The sequence below is a fragment of the Danio rerio genome, chromosome 1 (genome assembly GCF_052040795.2).
Source record: "Danio rerio strain M-AB ecotype USA chromosome 1, GRCz13ab, whole genome shotgun sequence".
In the NCBI taxonomy this organism is placed as follows: domain Eukaryota; kingdom Metazoa; phylum Chordata; class Actinopteri; order Cypriniformes; family Danionidae; genus Danio; species Danio rerio.
The window spans coordinates 61,675,001-61,693,893 of NC_141021.1; the positions used below are offsets into that span (position 1 = coordinate 61,675,001).

At 48.5% G+C, this 18,893-nt stretch overlaps 3 protein-coding genes across 6 annotated transcripts in view; all 3 read left to right on the forward strand.

Moving 5' to 3' along the window:
* The window catches only part of eri2 (ERI1 exoribonuclease family member 2), a 6,222-nt gene extending 241 nt beyond the window's left edge, over window positions 1-5,981 (forward strand). The window contains 11 exon segments of the mRNA NM_001020640.3: window positions 2,034-2,095; window positions 2,213-2,293; window positions 2,425-2,552; window positions 2,639-2,792; window positions 2,977-3,077; window positions 3,663-3,744; window positions 4,089-4,177; window positions 4,349-5,391; window positions 5,432-5,507; window positions 5,538-5,583; window positions 5,648-5,981. Coding sequence (NP_001018476.2) covers window positions 2,034-2,095; window positions 2,213-2,293; window positions 2,425-2,552; window positions 2,639-2,792; window positions 2,977-3,077; window positions 3,663-3,744; window positions 4,089-4,177; window positions 4,349-5,194 — 1,543 coding nt within the window. The 3' untranslated portion in view covers window positions 5,195-5,391; window positions 5,432-5,507; window positions 5,538-5,583; window positions 5,648-5,981.
* A 2,316-nt stretch (window positions 5,982-8,297) lies between these two features.
* thumpd1 (THUMP domain containing 1) lies at window positions 8,298-12,552 on the forward strand. The gene is given in 5 exon segments (NM_205657.2): window positions 8,298-8,604; window positions 10,893-11,055; window positions 11,131-11,379; window positions 11,881-12,039; window positions 12,070-12,552. Coding segments are annotated over 5 exon segments (1,032 nt in total). The 5' UTR covers window positions 8,298-8,412; the 3' UTR covers window positions 12,339-12,552.
* Window positions 12,553-13,592: 1,040 nt separating this feature from the next.
* The window catches only part of gtf3c1 (general transcription factor IIIC subunit 1), a 32,579-nt gene continuing 27,278 nt past the window's right edge, over window positions 13,593-18,893 (forward strand). For 2 of the 4 annotated variants that reach the window (NM_001442805.1, NM_001442806.1), the window contains 8 exon segments: window positions 13,593-13,911; window positions 15,781-15,984; window positions 16,712-16,888; window positions 17,387-17,530; window positions 17,623-17,719; window positions 17,800-17,923; window positions 18,006-18,164; window positions 18,560-18,675. In NM_001442805.1, coding sequence (NP_001429734.1) covers window positions 13,685-13,911; window positions 15,781-15,984; window positions 16,712-16,888; window positions 17,387-17,530; window positions 17,623-17,719; window positions 17,800-17,923; window positions 18,006-18,164; window positions 18,560-18,675 — 1,248 coding nt within the window. In that variant the 5' untranslated portion in view covers window positions 13,593-13,684. 4 annotated transcript variants of the gene reach the window in all.

Below are 18,893 nucleotides of genomic sequence, written 5' to 3' on the forward strand. Positions count from 1 at the left end.
TATTCCTCCTCACACGTTAATCAGCACAGCTCAGTGTTAATGTAAAGACAGTAATGCGTTCTCCTCACATTTTCTCCGCGGATACACACTAGAGTCTCATCTGATGCGCGCGCGCGCGCGTGTGTGTGTGTGTGTGTGTGTGTGTGTGTGTGTGTGTGCTGTTGTGGTTGTTTGTATTCTTGTGTTGCTGGTTGTTATGCTGCAGTTGATGATGATGGTGTGTGTGTGTGTGTGTGAGCTGCACACTGTACCCATATGAAGAGTCTGCACAGTTGGAGATCAGACACATCTTTCACACACTCACTCTCCTTCAGCTTAGTCTCTTCATCCAGCAGGATTCCCTGTTCCAGCTTATGTTTTAACACAACGGATGCCCTTCCAGCTGCAACCCAGTACTGGGAAACACCCATACACACTCATTCACTCACACACACACACACCCACACACACACATCAAAAGGTGAAGTCGGACGCTGTTATGTGAATTTTCAAACATGTCTGTTTCAATTTTGTAATATCAAAAGTGTGTGTGTGTGTGTGTGTGTGTGTGTGTGTTTGAGGTTGTGTAAGAGTCATCAGTTGTTCGACCACACAGTTGTTGTGTTACTCCTACACTGCATTCAGAAGATGTGAGTTGCTTCACACACAACATCATGAACATATATATGCACTCGGATTTGGTTTTTTATTTGGGAGACGATTGCAAATTTTTGCAGCAGATAGTGACTAAAAGAAGTGCCGCCAGATTGTATCAGATTTACAGAGTGAAATTCTAAAAGTCGAGTGCTAGAAGAGCGTAGCAAACGGTTTTGATTATATCTTAAAAAGCAGTCAGAAAAGTAAGGTGTCATATTGTGTAGTGCCTTAAACTAATAAAAATGAGTTTGACTTCAAAACAACATTAGCACTGTTTAACTGACTGTGGACCATGCTGTAGTCTGATATTCACTGGCTGTTAAATGATTTTAATATTTACACTTTGTAAAGAATACTTTCCCGAGATTATATTATTAATAGAGAGAAAGTCTGAATGTGCAGAAATAAAACCAACTTAACCTCAGTGGAACCAGAGCACCCAGAGGAAACCCACTCCATTATGGGGAGAACATGCAAACTCCACACAGAAACACCACCTGACCCAGCTGGGACTCGAACCAGAGACCTTCTTGCTGTGAGGCCACAGTGCTAACCACTGAGCCACAGTATTTCATCATGTTATTTCTCTGTTAACGTCATCCCATACAGAAGTGTCATATGGTCACATATATGCTATTATTGTTGAATATATTTAAATGTATTTTTAATATATATATATATATATTCCAAATGCATTAATTTCCTGATTAAATCTTTTATCTTCATGTTGCATGTTTAAATGTACACACACACTCACCGGCCACTTTATTAGGTATACCTCACTTGTACCGGGTCGGACCCCTTTTAGCCATCCGATCGCCCTGTATATTTTACCCGCTTATTTAGAATAACCAATACAGGAATAAAGGATCTTGTATTTGTCAAAACTGATAGTAAAAAGTTTTTCTCAGTGGAAATATTAGAGCTATTCCAATTAAATGTCCACCTGGCCATGACAATAATTACATTTTCACCAAAATACGGAAACTGTTCTGTGTTTTTTGTGCGAGCGAGTGTAGCGGAGGCCAGCTAGTGTGTGCTGTGCAGGTAAACCTCACTCCTCTGACCTCTAAAGGTGCTCTAGCAACAGATGCTAAAGGCCATGGATTTTAGCCTCCTTGTTAGAGCAACCGACTCGCATGCGGAAGGTCGCCGGTTTGATTCCAGCCCGGAGCGGGTTGGGTGGTGTAGAATCGGTGGGGTTACACAAGTGTTTTACAGTGCTTCAGACATACTCAGACATGTCTCTGTCAGTGTTTTCATACTATTATATTTGATTTACCAAACTTACACAACGGCCAGTGTGTGTGTGTGTGTATGTGTGTATATATATGAATGCTGCTGATGTTGATTGTGTAGTTGTGTCACTGATGTGTGTTGTGTTGTGTTGTGTTCAGAGAGCTGGGTCTCCTCCGCCAGCGCAGTGCATCTTCATCTGCTCAGCGTTCCTCAGTCTGCAGTAAGAGCCTCAGGTGTCTATCAGTGAGAGAGTGTGTTCAGCAGCACACACCCCTGACCTGTGTGTGTGTGTGTGTGTGTGTGTGTGTGTGTGTGTGTGTGTGTGTTTCTCTCTCAGAGCAGCGCTTCTCCTTCCTCATCATCATTGACTTTGAGTCCACCTGCTGGAGAGAGAAGAGCAGCAGCGGTCAGGAGATCAGTAAGACACTTCACACACACACACACACACACACACCTCTCTCTCTCTATCTTTCTCTCTCTGTCTCTCTCTCATCTACTAATCTACTACACTGTTATTATATTATGATGTGTGTGTGTGTGTGTGTGCAGTCGAGTTCCCCGCGGTGCTGCTGAGCGTGTGCAGTGGAGCGGTGGAGTCTGAGTTCCACTCGTATGTGCAGCCGCAGGAGCGTCCCGTACTGTCGGCCTTCTGCACGGAGCTCACCGGCATCACACAGGTGACCAATCACAACCTCACACCTCATCAATATTCATTAGCCTGTGACTGCAGTGTCTGATCTGCCGCCGTGTGATTGGCTGACAGGATCAGGTGGACTCCGCCCCTCCGCTGCACGTCGTTCTGTCCCGGTTCAGTCGCTGGCTGAGGAGCCTACAGGAGGACAGGGGCGTGGTCTTCCTGACTGACAGCTCAGGTGCCGCCCCCTCCGCTAAGCTTTGTGCGTTTGTCACATGGTCAGGTGAGGAATCACAGCTCCGCCCACTGCCTGCTGTGTCGAATCATGTATAACGTTTGTGTGTGTGTGTGTGTGTGTGTGTGTGTGTGTGTGTGTGTGTGTGTGTGTGTGTGTGTGTGTGTGTGTGTGTGTGTGTGTGTGTGTGTGTGTGTGTGTTGTGTGTGTGTGTGTGTGTGTGTGTGTGTAGACTGGGATTTGGGAGTTTGTCTGCTGTACGAGTGTAAGCGGAAGCAGCTCAGTGTTCCTGAAGCTCTGAAGAACTGGATTGACCTGCGGGCCACATACAAGGTACACACACTCGCTCCAACACACACAAACTAACACATACGCTCTAACACACACACACACACAAACACACGCACTCTCTCTTACACACACACACACACACACACACACACTCGCTCTAACACACACAAACTAACACACACAAACACACACACAAACACACACACACTCTCTTTAACACACACACACAGAAACACACATACTCTCTAACACACACAAACTAACACACACAAACACACACACACACTCTCTTTAACACACACACACAGAAACACACATACTTTCTAACACACACAAACTAACACGCACACACACGCTCTAACACTTAAATACACACACGCTCTCTAACACATACACAAACACACACACACACTCTCTTTAACACACACACAGAAACACACACTCTCTCTACCACACACACAAACACACACACACTCTCTTTAACACAGACACACACACACACAGAAACACACACACACACACACTCTCTCGCTAACACACACAGATATGCAGTAAGTGTTGAGTTACTCTGTGTGTGTGTGTGTGTGTGTGTGTGTGTGCGCGTGTGTGTGTGCGTGTGTGTTTCAGCTCTTCTATAACAGGAAACCCAAAGGACTGAGAGGAGCTCTGCTGGACCTCGGCATAGAGTTCACCGGCAGAGAACACTCAGGTACACACACACTCACACACACACACATACACTCTCACACACACACACACACTGGAGCGTTCAGAGCTGTGTGGATCAGCTGCTCTGTCTATGGGCTGATATACACCGACTGAGCCACACCGATGACCTGCTCAGCCAATCACTGTTGAGCAGGTGAACACACCGGCCAATCAGCAGCGAGTAAGAACACTCAGCAGCACTCAGACATTAGCAGCACAGCGAATCATCACGACTGAGCTGAACACTACTGACAGCCGACACGGCAGCACTGAGGAGAGCCTAGCACTGTAATCAACCAGTGTGTGTGTGTGTGTGTGTGTGTGTGTGTGTGTGTGTGTGTTCAGGTCTGGTGGACGCCAGGAACACAGCTCTGCTGGCGCAGCGGATGATGACGGACGGCTGTCAGCTCTCCATCACCAGCCCTGAGCGCAGGGTGAGTGTCTGCACACCTGACCACCTGACCAGGTGACTCCACCCCCTGCTGACACCACAACCAACCAGGAGCCGGCACTGAGCTCTATTAAACCTGTGTGTGTGTGTGTGTGTGTGTGTGTGTGTGTGTGTGTGTGTGTGTGTGTGTGTGTGTGTGTGTGTGTGTTTTCAGGCGCAGGTGAAGCCCAGACCTCACACTCGACCCTCAGGGCTGAGAGAACGACACACACATCTGACCAACGTGAAGAACAGCAGAGACACACACACTCACACAAACACACACCTGACCAGTGTGAAGAGCAGCAGAGACGCACACACACGTCTCCCAGCGCTGATGAACGAAAGCATCCGAGCGCGACACACACAAACACAGCAGACGTGTGCGAACAGCAGCGACACACACATTGCGTCAGCGAGTGTGTGTGAGGTTCTGGTGTCTCCGTACACTCTTCTCTCTGCTGCGCACACACACACACACCTGCAGGCCCGCAGCGCTGCACTGGCCGGCCTGTCTGACACGACCTATGACCCCGAGAGCCCCGCCCCCTGCTGGCAGGATGGAGAGCTGCTGGTGGAGGAGGAGGAGCCTAGCTCATACGATGATGTTATTCTGGGGGCGGAGCCTGAGGAGGCCACACCCTCAGAGCCCAGGCGGTGTGTTTCCTCCAGTGTGTTCAAGACCCCGCCCCCGCTGCTGCGCTCAGAGCCGCTCCGCCCCCTCACACACTCCTTAGGGCGCATCGCTGCGCCGCTCAGTGTTCACGCACACACACACGCGCTGAAGCAGAAGGTGAAGGTGACGTCTCCGCTGTGTGTGTGCGGGCGCAGGGCGCGGCGGCTCACTGTGGGGAACGGAGGACCAAACCACGGCCGTGTGTTCTACTGCTGCCCACGGCGGAGGAGCAACACACACACACACACCTGCGACTTCTTCCAGTGGGAGTCTGGAGTACTGCAGAACACTCTGAGCATGCTCACTACACACACACCAGCAGCTGCGCACACACACCTGCGCTGACACACACACACACACACACACCTGCGGCTGTGCACACACACACACACCTGCAGCTGTGCACACACACAAACACACTTACGCTGACACGCACACACCTGCAGCTGTGCACACACACACTTACACCTGCGCTGACACACACACACACACACACACACACACACCTGCGCTGACACACACACACACATACACCTGTGCTGACACACACACACACACACATAAACCTGCGCTGACACACACACACACACATACACCTGCGCTGACACACACACATCTCTGCTGACACACATATACACCTGCGCTGACACAGACACACACACACACACAGCTGTGCTGACACACATATACACCTGCGCTGACACACACACACACACACAGCTGTGCTGACACACATATACACCTGCGCTGACACACACACACACACAGCTGTGCTGACACACATATACACCTGCGCTGACACACACACACACACACACAGCTGTGCTGACACACATATACACCTGTGCTGACACAGACACACACACACACACCTGTGCTGACACACACACACATTCCTTCTGCACCTTCTTTGTGTTTGAGAAGCTGTTTCAGTGTTGTGTCTCTGTCGAGGGAAGATTCCTCATGATCACAGAATATTGTAATCATAAACACACACACACACACACACACACGTGGTGCTTCTCGTGATCATGCTTGTGTATGGCAGTGCAGTGACTGTAGCGTGTGTTATTGATTCTGCACACTGAATGTTTATTCAAGACTGTAGAATAAATCAGTGAATCACGGCTGATGATCTGTGTGTGTGTTTGTGTTTGTGTGTTTGTGTGTGTGTGTGCGTGTGTGCGTGTGTGTGTGTGTGTGTGTGTGTGTGTGTGTGTGTGTGTGTGCGTGTGTGTGTGCATGCGTGTGTGTGTGTTTATTTGACTGTACCAGCTCAGTTTTATCAATCCAGATAACTGGTCTGGATTGAGTGATCCTTGTTTTGTGATCTGTGATCCAGCTTACTGTTTGAGCCAGTTTTGTCAAGTTGGATCAGTCTGATCCGGATAGGAACTTTTCAGGATCACTGACTCTGGATAACCAGTGCTGAAACAGGAGAGGAGATCCCCATGTAGAACTCTAGATAAGTAAAGAGCAGCGAGTAGAATAGGCAGTGTGGGCTCAATGTAGTTTTATTAATAACTGAATTAAAACAAGAGACTCAGCCCATCCTCCCCCAGCAGCCCGCTCATCTGAGACCCACAACACCAACACTGTGCAGTGAGGATAGTCATGACAAGCTCCACATATAGATGTGTTGAATTAAGATAAGACTTGATGTCCAAATCTCAGCAGTAATTTCAGACCTCCTCATGTGATGTGGAGATGAGCGCAGCCTTCAGGAGGCGGATGTCAGGTCTGGCCTTGGTTCACTGCAGTTTGCTCAGGATCAGTTGTTCCTCTGCCCTTTCCGTCTGTTATTCAGTGCATCACTAACACTTTTAAAGTTTTCATTACATTTTGGGCATGAAATCCACGCTGAATCCACCCTACTGAGGGGATCAGTTTAATCCAGATTTGTTGATCCTACAAAAAAGGTTTGAAAAACCCAAACTAGAGGTTTGATCCGAATCAAAACCAAGATTGAATTACGTGATCTAATCTGATTACGTAATCCGGTATTTCTTTTGAAAAACCCATTTTTAAGATTTGATCCAATCCCTTATCTAAAATCCCACTGGATTACTTTCTGTGTGGATTACTTTCTGTGTGGATTACTTTCTGTGTGGATTACTTTCTGTCTGGATTACTTTCTGTGTGGATTACTTTCTGTCTGGATTACTTTATGTGTGGATTACTTTCTGTGTGGATTACTTTTGTTGTGGATTACTTTCTGTGTGGATTACTTTTGTTGTGGATTACTTTCTGTGGCCTTCTGTGTGAACAGGGGTGGAAAGAGGTCTGAAAACTCATAGTGGTAATGTCCACACAACGGCAAGCTGTAGCATCATTAGGCGTTGATATTTGGTTGAATTGAGGTTGGATGTTTGGACATTGATGATGAGTTCTGACGTCAACCCAGTTTCCAAACAAACTGCAACGTCCCCAAGAAGTTAGAGTACAACGTCAATCTGGCGTCATGTTGACGTCTTGTGCCTGCTGGGTGCTTAAGGCCATTTGGGTCTTCATCCAGTAGACATCCGCCATCTTCTCATCGGTGACATCATCTAAGCCGGGTCAATGCCTGTGATCTTCTCGGACACTTTTAATGCTTCCAAACATTCATTCATTTTCTTTTTGGCTTTATCAATCCGGGGTCGCCACAGCGGAATGAATCGCCAACTTATTCAGCACATGATTTATGCAAAGGATGCCCTTCCAGCTGCAACCCATCACTGGGAGACACCCATACACACTCATTCACACTCATACACTACTGACAATTTAGCCTATCCAATTCACCTGTACTGCATGTGTTTGGACTGTGGGGGAAACCAGAGCACCCGGAGGAAACCCACGCCAACACGGGGAGAACATGCAAACTCCACACAGAAACACCAACTGACCCTGCTGGGGCTCGAACCAGCGACCTTCTTGCTGTGAGGCGAATGTGCTGCTCACTGGACCAGCCTGATTTCAACCAAAGCCTGATTTCCAAATCACATGTGTTGAGGTGTTCATGATGATGCGGGTTACTCTGTGTGTGATCTGATTGGTCAGGAGTCACAGCACTGATCTCTCTAATAGACAGGTAATAATACAGTAGAGATGCAGGCTGAAGGACAGTAGTGGAGTAACAGCACAGATACTGCAGTAAACATGAACTCAAGGGGGAGTAAAAGTGCACATCTAGAACACTACTCAGTAAAGCACAACTGCTGAGAGACACTGCTCAATCACAGTGTTGCTGATGTGTTGCTGCACACCAGTGTGTGTGATCTACCCCGTCATAAAGCAGAATCAGTGAAAACAGAAACGCAGATCTACAGCTGGACATCAGCCACAGTCATAGACGACATAAACTGAAATAAAACACAAAATATCTGCCACTCTGAGCAGCCCCTTCACCGTCAAACGCGTTCTGTAAATGAATTGTCCCCCGCGAGGCGCTGTATGACGCGCAATCCGGAGCGACACACAGACAAACACGCGTGCGCGGAGCGGTTTCATATTCCCGAGCCAGTGTTCCTGCATTACTGTAGTGCCCTACACGGACAGCAGAAGCAGAGAGAAACGCAGTCATGTCTGAAGCCCGCAAGAGGACCAGGAGACGATTCGGCGGACACGCGCACAAGAAACAGAAGGGCGCGCGCGAGCTGGAGGTGGGCGCGCAGGGCGTGCTGATCACCTGCAATATGAACGAGCGCAAGTGCACGAGCGAAGCCTTCAGCCTCCTCAGCGAGTACGCGGACGAGCTCTACGGGCCCGAGCAGGTGAGTGACTGTAGTGTAGATCACCATGGAGACGCCTGACTGTAGTGTAGATCACCATGGAGACATCTGACTGTAGTGTAGATCACGTGGAGACGTCTGACTGTAGTGTAGATCACCATGGAGACGTCTGACTGTAGTGTAAATCACCATGGAGACGTCTGACTGTAGTGTAGATCACCGTGGAGACGTCTGACTGTAGTGTAGATCACCATGGAGACGTCTGACTGTAGTGTAGATCACCATGGAGACGTCTGACTGTAGTGTAGATCACCGTGGAGACGTCTGACTGTAGTGTAAATCACCATGGAGACGCCTGACTGTAGTGTAGATCACCGTGGAGATGTCTGACTGTTGTGTAGATCACCATGGAGACGTCTGACTGTAGTGTAGATCACCATGGAGACGTCTGACTGTAGTGTAGATCACCGTGGAGACGTCTGACTGTAGTGTAAATCACCTTGGAGACGCCTGACTGTAGTGTAGATCACCGTGGAGATGTCTGACTGTAGTGTAGATCACCATGGAGACGCCTGACTGTAGTGTAGATCACCATGGAGACGCCTGACTGTAGTGTAGATCACCGTGGAGACGTCTGACTGTAGTGTAAATCACCATGGAGACGCCTGACTGTAGTGTAGATCACCGTGGAGATGTCTGACTGTTGTGTAGATCACCATGGAGACGTCTGACTGTAGTGTAGATCACCGTGGAGACATCTGACAAGTGTAGATCAGCGTGGAGACATCTGACTGTAGTGTAGATCACCGTGGAGACGTCTGACTGTAGTGTAGATCACCATGGAGACGTCTGACTGTAGTGTAGATCACCATGGAGACGTCTGAAGCAGGTCGCACACCAGAAGCGCCGCTCGGCGGCGCGCCGCGCAGCGCCACGCAGCGCCATGTATTTTAGAATTCTAAACATAGGTTTCTATCAGGATACACACACCGGCGCCGCAAGTCGGCGGCTGTCGGCGGCGCCCGGCGACGGCTCAGGACGCAGTTCATTTTTCAGCCGCGCCACAGAGCGCCATCTGATTAGTTTCATGTTAAATATCATTCGAATGTGCGCGTCTGGTGTGTGATACCTTAAACTGTCATGTACGCGCCGTGTCGCGGCGCCGAGCGGCGCTTCTGGTGTGCGACCTGCTTGACTGTAGTGTAGATCACCATGGAGACGTCTGACTGTAGTGTAGATCACCGTGGAGACGTCTGACTGTTGTGTAGATCACCATGGAGACGTCTGACTGTAGTGTAGATCACCGTTGGGACATCTGACAAGTGTAGATCAGCGTGGAGACATCTGACTGTAGTGTAGATCACCGTGGAGACGTCTGACTGTAGTGTAGATCACCATGGAGACGTCTGACTGTAGTGTAGATCACCATGGAGACGTCTGAAGCAGGTCGCACACCAGAAGCGCCGCTCGGCGGCGCGCCGCGCAGCGCCACGCAGCGCCATGTATTTTAGAATTCTAAACATAGGTTTCTATCAGGATACACACACCGGCGCCGCAAGTCGGCGGCTGTCGGCGGCGCCCGGCGACGGCTCAGGACGCAGTTCATTTTTCAGCCGCGCCACAGAGCGCCATCTGATTAGTTTCATGTTAAATATCATTCGAATGTGCGCGTCTGGTGTGTGATACCTTAAACTGTCATGTACGCGCCGTGTCGCGGCGCCGAGCGGCGCTTCTGGTGTGCGACCTGCTTGACTGTAGTGTAGATCACCATGGAGACGTCTGACTGTAGTGTAGATCACCGTGGAGACGTCTGACTGTAGTGTAGATCACCGTGGAGACGTCTGACAAGTGTAGATCACCGTGGAGACGTCTGACTGTAGTGTAAATCACCATGGAGACGCATGACTGTAGTGTAGATCACCGTGGAGACGTCTGACTGTAGTGTAGATCACCATGGAGACGTCTGACTGTAGTGTAGATCACCATGGAAATGTCTGACTGTAGTGTAGATCACCATGGAAATGTCTGACTGTAGTGTAGATCACCATGGAGACGCATGACTGTAGTGTAGATCACCGTGGAGACGTCTGACTGTAGTGTAGATCACCATGGAGACGTCTGACTGTAGTGTAGATCACCATGGAGACGTCTGACTGTAGTGTAGATCACCATGGAGACGTCTGACTGTAGTGTAGATCACCGTGGAGACGTCTGACTGTAGTGTAGATCACCATGGAGACGTCTGACTGTAGTGTAGATCACCATGGAGACGTCTGACTGTAGTGTAGATCACCATGGAGACATCTGACTGTAGTGTGTGTGTGTTACAGGAGAGTCTCAGTGAGGATGAGGAGCAGGAGGATGAGGATGCGGGGTGTGCACTACAGAGGGAAGTGTCTCAGCTGCAGTCGTCCAGTAAGGGGCGTCAGCAGCGCTTCAGTGCGGTGGACAGCGGCGCCAACAACGTGGTGTTCATCCGCACTCATGGCGTAGGTGAGAGATCAACCTTCAGGTGAGATGACCTCTGACCCCTGACCCTGCTCTGACCCACCCCGCTTCTGCTTTCAGACCCCGCCCAGCTGGTGCATCACATCCTGTCCGACCTCCACCTGACCCGGAAGAGGAAGTCGCGTGTGATCCTGCGCATGCTGCCAGTGAGTGCCACCTGCCGAGCGTTCCCGGAGGACATGCAGAAGCTGCTGAGTGTGTTCCTGCAGCGCTGGTTCCTTGCTCCGCGGCATGCTACCTTCCAGATCTGCTTCAAAGCCAGAAACAGCAGCCACAGCAAGAGGGAGGAGGTGATCACGGCCGTCGCAGGTACACACACACACACACACACACACACACACAAATTTTCAAACAAACTACACATCAAACACACACACACGTTACACAACACATAATGCACATAACACACACTACACATCAAACATCTTACAAACCTACCATACACACACACAGACACACACACACACAAACACACACACACACACACACACTGTACTTCTGAATCTGTCATGGTCCTCTCTCTCTTTACTCTCTCCAGACCTTCATGAGTTCCTGTTTTCTGCTCAACACAAAAGAAGATGTTTTGAAGAATGTTGGAAACCGGTAACCATTGACTTCAGTGTTTGTGTTCTGCTGTGGAGGTGGATGGTTACCGGTTTCCCGCCTCCTGTGTTCAGCAGAGTACAGACACTCATCGAGCTGTGTGAGCTCCTCAGAGGGAATGCTGAGTGTGTTTATTTGGGCTGATCTGTCTCTTTAAGAGGATGAGGATTGGTCCGCTCAGTCTCCGCCCCTCTGTGTGTGTTTCAGGTCTGGTTGGTCAGCTGAACCCGCTCAATAAGGTGGATCTGACCAATCCTGAGCTCTCCATCATCATCGAGATCATCAAGAGCGTCTGCTGCGTCAGCGTCGTCACCGACTACATGCTCTTCCGCAAGTACAACCTGCAGGAGGTGGCCAAAGAGCCGGCCAATCAGAACACAGGCTCACAGAAAACACCCAATCAGAACACAGACCCACAGGAAACACCCAGTCAGAACACAGACCCACAGGAAACACCCAGTCAGAACACAGACCCGCAGGAAACACCTAATCAGAACACAGACTCCAAAGAAGCAGCCAATCAGAACACAGACCCACAGAAAACAGCCAATGAGAGCAAAGGTTCACAAGAAGCAGCCAATCAGACGCAGGAGCACGGGAATGGAGAGCTGCAGAGTTCTGATGTTACCGTTGGCAACGGGGCAGAGGAGGCGGAGCCTGAGTGAGGTGTGATTGACAGATGTGGTGTTTGTGACAGGAGTTGCCCTCAGGCTGAGCGGCGGTAAGCGGCTCCTCGTTCACTGCTGAGTCAGGGGAGCTCAGTACAGCTCACTAGCGTCCTGTTTCCTTCTGTTTACTTCCTGTTACTGTGGTTTTGGTCTGCCAGTCAGACGTGTGTGTGTGTGGAGATTAAATAAAAATACAACTGGAGTCACCTCATGTGTTAGCCCTGCTGTGCCTACTGATTATTGAAGTAGAGGCTGAGCTGAAATATTGCGTGTGCGTGTGCGTGTGTGTGTGTTCTTCAGGTGTGTTTTCTGCAGTCTTCATGTGTGTGTTTAGCGGTTAGCATATCTCTCCCTGGAGATGCGGATTAGCACTGAGCGTGACCTTTCAGGCGTCTGGAGGTGCAGGTCACAGCGGGGGGTGGACAGCAGAGTCTGACTGACAGATGTCACTCAAACACAGACGTGTCTGGCCACACCCACATTAGAGAACACAGAAGCAGAGGGTGGAGAGACGCTGAGCATAAACAACAGCAGATTCACTACCATAGTGTGTGTGTGTGTGTGTGTGTGTGTGTGTGTGTGTGTGTGTGTGTGTGTGCTGCCTCTATTTTCAAAATGTCTCTTCTGTTAGAGGTTATGCTAAAGCTCATCTAAGTATGTATCTAAGACAGGAAGAGTCCTAAACACACACAACACACACACACACGCACACAAACACTTACTCAGTGGATTCACTCGCACAGATTCCCCTGGAGAACACACAGTAATGTGAGCTAAAGAAAGTAAACTGTGATCTTAAGTGGACCTCAGAGTCAGTGCTGAGAGTATTACTGAGTTCAGATATGATAAACTTTAACTCTGTCAGGAATATGCCTTAATTTCACTGTAGTTTGACCTTTCTGGACACTTTGAATGTGTAGACAACTGAACTGGATTGCACGCTGTAAGCATGACACATTGTACACTGTATTTCAGTGAGTGTTTCTCAGACATGTGCTGCAAAATGAAAATTAAATGATTTCATTAGCATTAGTCATTTTAACAGTAGTTTCACTACATCAAATACTATTTCTAACGCATTATGAGTTGCAAAATTAAGCTGGAAATGTATTGCTCAAACCTAAATGATGTGTGTATCGCGCAAGCAAAGACCAGTAAAAGGACCATGTAACTGTTATATGTGCTGCTGCAGTTCCGGCGGTGTCCGGCAGGTGCAGTAGTGCACAGCTACATGCAGACAGAAGCAGCAGCAGCAGCAGAAGAAGTAGACGCACTCGAATGCTGTCTGTCAGCAGAACACGCTGAACATAACTGTAATATTAATAATAATAGAGCTGCTGAACATGGATCTGCTGGACCCTCTGGCCGCGGTGCTGGATGAGGTGGCTCTGGAGGGTCTTGACGGCATCACTATTGAGACTCTGTGGCTGCGGCTGAAGAACCGGCAGGAGTTCGGGCTGACTCTGGATCAGCTCACACGCCGCTTCATCTGGACCTCCGTGAGCAGAGCTGCTGAGATTCGGTTCTACCTGCTGCCGGAGCCGCGGGGACCCGTTACACTACACGACCGGTACCGCACACCCGTTCCAGAACACTGTACTACTGTTACCGAGCCGTTTACTATAGTAACAGCACACTATACTGCAGTATAACTCACTATACTATAGTAACAGCACACTATACTGCAGTATAACTCACTTTACTATAGTAACAGCACACTATACTGCAGTATAACTTACCATACTATAGTAACAGCACACTGTACTGCAGTATAACTCACTTTACTATAGTAACAGCACACTATACCGCAGTATAACTCACTATACTATAGTAACAGCACACTGTACTGCAGTATAACTCACTTTACTATAGTAACAGCACACTATACCGCAGTATAACTCACTATACTATAGTAACAGCACACTATACTGCAGTATAACTCACTATACTATAGTAACAGCACACTACTGCAGTATAACTCACTATACTATAGTAACAGCACACTATACCGCAGTATAACTCACTATACTATAGTAACAGCACACTACTGCAGTATAACTCACTATACTATAGTAACAGCACACTACTGCAGTATAACTCACTTTACTATAGTAACAGCACACTATACTGCAGTATAACTCACTATACTATAGTAACAGCACACTGTACTGCAGTATAACTCACTATACTATAGTAACAGCACACTGTACTGCAGTATAACTCACTATACTATAGTAACAGCACACTACTGCAGTATAACTCACTTTACTATAGTAACAGCACACTGTACTGCAGTATAACTCACTATACTATAGTAACAGCACACTGTACTGCAGTATAACTCACTATACTATAGTAACAGCACACTGTACTGCAGTATAACTCACTATACTATAGTAACAGCACACTACTGCAGTATAACTCACTTTACTATAGTAACAGCACACTACTGCAGTATAACTCACTTTACTATAGTAACAGCACACTATACTGCAGTATAACTCACTATACTATAGTAACAGCACACTGTACTGCAGTATAACTCACTATACTATAGTAACAGCACACTGTACTGCAGTATAACTCACTATACTATAGTAACAGCACACTACTGCAGTATAACTCACTATACTATAGTAACAGCACACTGTACTGCAGTATAACTCACTTTACTATAGTAACAGCACACTATACTGCAGTATATCTCACTATACTATAGTAACAGCACACTATACTGCAGTATAACTCACTATACTATAGTAACAGCACACTGTACTGCAGTATAACTCACTATACTATAGTAACAGCACACTACTGCAGTATAACTCACTTTACTATAGTAACAGCACACTGTACTGCAGTATAACTCACTTTACTATAGTAACAGCACACTATACTGCAGTATAACTCACTATACTATAGTAACAGCACACTGTACTGCAGTATAACTCACTATACTATAGTAACAGCACACTACTGCAGTATAACTCACTTTACTATAGTAACAGCACACTATACTGCAGTATAACTCACTATACTATAGTAACAGCACACTATACCGCAGTATAACTCACTATACTATAGTAACAGCACACTATACTGCAGTATAACTCACTATACTATAGTAACAGCACACTGTACTGCAGTATAACTCACTATACTATAGTAACAGCACACTACTGCAGTATAACTCACTTTACTATAGTAACAGCACACTATACTGAGGTCACAGCAGACTTTACTGTAGTAAATGAGCATTTTTAACATCTGATTTTACAGAGGTAAAGACGTGTTTGTTTATAGAGTGGATGTTTTCTTTCTTTGTGTGTGTGTGTGTGTTTGTGTGCGTGTGTGCGTGCGTGCGTGTGTGTGTGTTTGTGTGCGTGTGTGTGTGTGTGATTGTGCGCGTGCGTGCGTGCGTATGTGTGTGTGTGTGTAGGTTCGTGTTGGTGGACCGCAGCACAGGTATCCACGAGATGCTTCAGACAGAGCCGGATGATGATGTGTACCCGGTCAGTGTAGTGGTGGAGCCGGACGGGCCCCAGGGCTCCTGTGTGTTCTACAAGGAGCGTAAGGAGCTGACGGAGTGTGTGCGCAGCGCTGACCTGCGGCCCCTGCTGCAGCTGGAGGAGGCCCAGAGCCGGTGTGTGTGTGTGTGTGTGTTGAACACTGTAACTGAAGCTGTGGTCAGTGTAGTGTTGTAGGTGTTCTGTCTGCATGTGCTCCTCCTGCTGTTCACTCTTCGGGTCAGCGGGGTTCAGTGGAGCAGCAGTGGAGATCTGGAGCTGTGGACGGTGTGGAGCATGTGCTGTTCTCTGATGATCCACCTTCACTGTCTTTCCACATCCGGGAGAGTTACGGTGTGGAGAAGCCCCACAGAAGCGGCCCACCTAGACTGCTGATGCCCAGAGTCAAGCATGGGGGGATCACTGATGGATTGGGCTCAATATCATGGTATTCGTGTCCCTGCCAAGGACTACCCAACCATTCTGGAGGAGCATGTGACCCAATGGGTCGAACATTGTTTCCTGAAGGCAGTGGCTTGTGTCAGGATGATAATGCAGGAATACATACAGCAGGAGTGGACACAGAGTGGTCTGATGGACATGACAGTGAAGATCTCCCATGGCCTGCACAGTCTGCACAGTGTGCACATTATTGAGCATTTTGGGGTGTTTTGGAGGAGTGAGTCAGGAAAGGCATCAGGCAGGACTCCTGTCTGTCATTCCCAACAGCAGCTGATGCTGGACTGAGGAGGAGGAGCTACAGCAGACTGACCAACTACTGCGCTCCAACACCAGGCCTTCAGCTTCAGTGTGCACCCCTGTATGCGCGTGTCAGGAACTCACAGTGTGTGTGTGTGTGTTTAGGTGGGGTGAGTGTCTGGTGATGGTGGCGTCTCAGGAGCTGCGGTACCGGGCGCTGGTGGGCCCCGAGGGGAACCTAGAGCTGCGGCTGCCCGACCAGAGTTACTGCATCCTGGAGAGACTCGGCAGAGCGCGCTGGCAGGGGGAGCTACAGAGGGACCTGCACACACGCGTATTCAAGTACACTACACTACACTACACTACACACTAAATACTACACTACACTTACTACACACTCCACTACACTACATACTACACACTACATACTACACTCTCCACTACACTACACGCTACATACTACACACTACACTACACGCTACATACTACACACTACACTACACGCTACATACTACACACTACACTACATACTACACACTACACTACATGCTACATACTACACTACACGCTACACACTACACTACACGCTACATACTACACACTACACTACACGCTACATACTACACACTACACTACACACTACATACTACACACTACACTACATACTACACACTACACTACATGCTACATACTACACTACACTACACTACACGCTACATACTACACACTACACCACACAAACATGAGCATTTGGCACGCAGACGCACACTACCCTCTAGTGTTTAGTCTACACTTACACCTGTGTGCATGTGTGATGTAATTTTGGCTGTGATTGGCCAGGATGGACGCAGGTAAGATGCACTACGTGAGGAGGAAGCTGGACCGCAACGGGCTGATCACACTGCAGTCACACGTCGCTCGCCTGCCGACAGGAGCACAACAATACTCACTGCTGCTGCTGCTCAAACGCTTCCATGTGGACAGGTAAACACACACACACACACACACACACACACACACTCTAATCCTGTATATGATGGTGTGTATATGGTGGTGTGTGTGTGTGTGTGTGTCAGGAGGAGTAAGTATGATATCCTGATGGAGGCTGCGTCTAATATTCTCTCTGATCTGCCGGACAAGATTGGGCAGATGCAGAAGGTCCGCGAGCAGCTGGTGAGACTCGCTCTCTGCCATCACTTGTGTGTGTGTGTGTGTGTGTTTATTCTAGCTAATATGTGTGTGTGTGTGTGTAGCGAGTGAGCGAGCGCACCTTCAAGCGTGTGTATCAGTACATGACCGCCGCTAAGATGGCGAGTGTGGTGAGGATCCCTCTGAGGGAGCTGGACCCCACCGGAGGACCCCATAAGACCATAAGAGGTCAGAGGCCACACCGCCGCGCATCACATGACCTGACAGGTGAGCCGGAGCGAGCTGACGGTGTGCTGTGATTGGTTGTCAGGCACTGATGTGTTCGTGCGCTGCCTGAAGCTGCTGAAGCCGTACGGACAGAAGGAGCCGGAGGAGGACGAGGAGGAGGATGAAGAGGCCGAGGCCAAGAGGAGTGTGGCGGAGCCGCGCGTCATCGAGAGGGACATGATCACACAGGCCTACAACATCGGTCAGAACACACACACACACACACACAGTACACTGTTAATGACACATTTATGATACTGTAGATTCTGGATTGAGCAGAGCGCTAATACTGCACAGTGCTAATGCTAATACACCTCTCTGCTAGTGTGTGCTGATACTGACACTCAGCAGAACACACACAACTGCAAATCACGCACATTAGACAACAGCGACAAGCCCACAACACTTCTGGAAAACAGCAACAGTGTGTGTGTGTGTGTGTGTGTGTGTGTGTGTGTGTGTGCGCGCTGTCAGTAGAGCAGCACTGCAGACACTAGAGTCACACACCAATAACAGAGGCAGATTTATTAGGATTTTTTCTGTGCTATGATTGGCTGCTGCTTTTGTTGATCTCTGTGCTGTGATTGGCTGCTGCAGTGGTGTCGGTGGGGACCAGGGGCATCTCTCAGTCTGCGCTGCGGGGACGCCTCAACATCGGCAGGCTGGAGGGGAGAATGGTGTGCAGATTACTGGAGCGCAACAACATGATCACGGTAACAGCAGCCATGAGTGTGTGTGTGTGTGTGTGTGTGTGTGCTCCAGAGTCTGACAGTATGGTTATCTTGGGTTATTAATCCTCTATTAAATAATGTGATTATGGCTCTAATATAAGTTCTTTTTATATGTCTGGTAAAAACAACAACTTTCCCCATTGAGCACAATACAGTCAGACACCTGCACTACAGTCAGACACCTTCACTACAGTCAGACA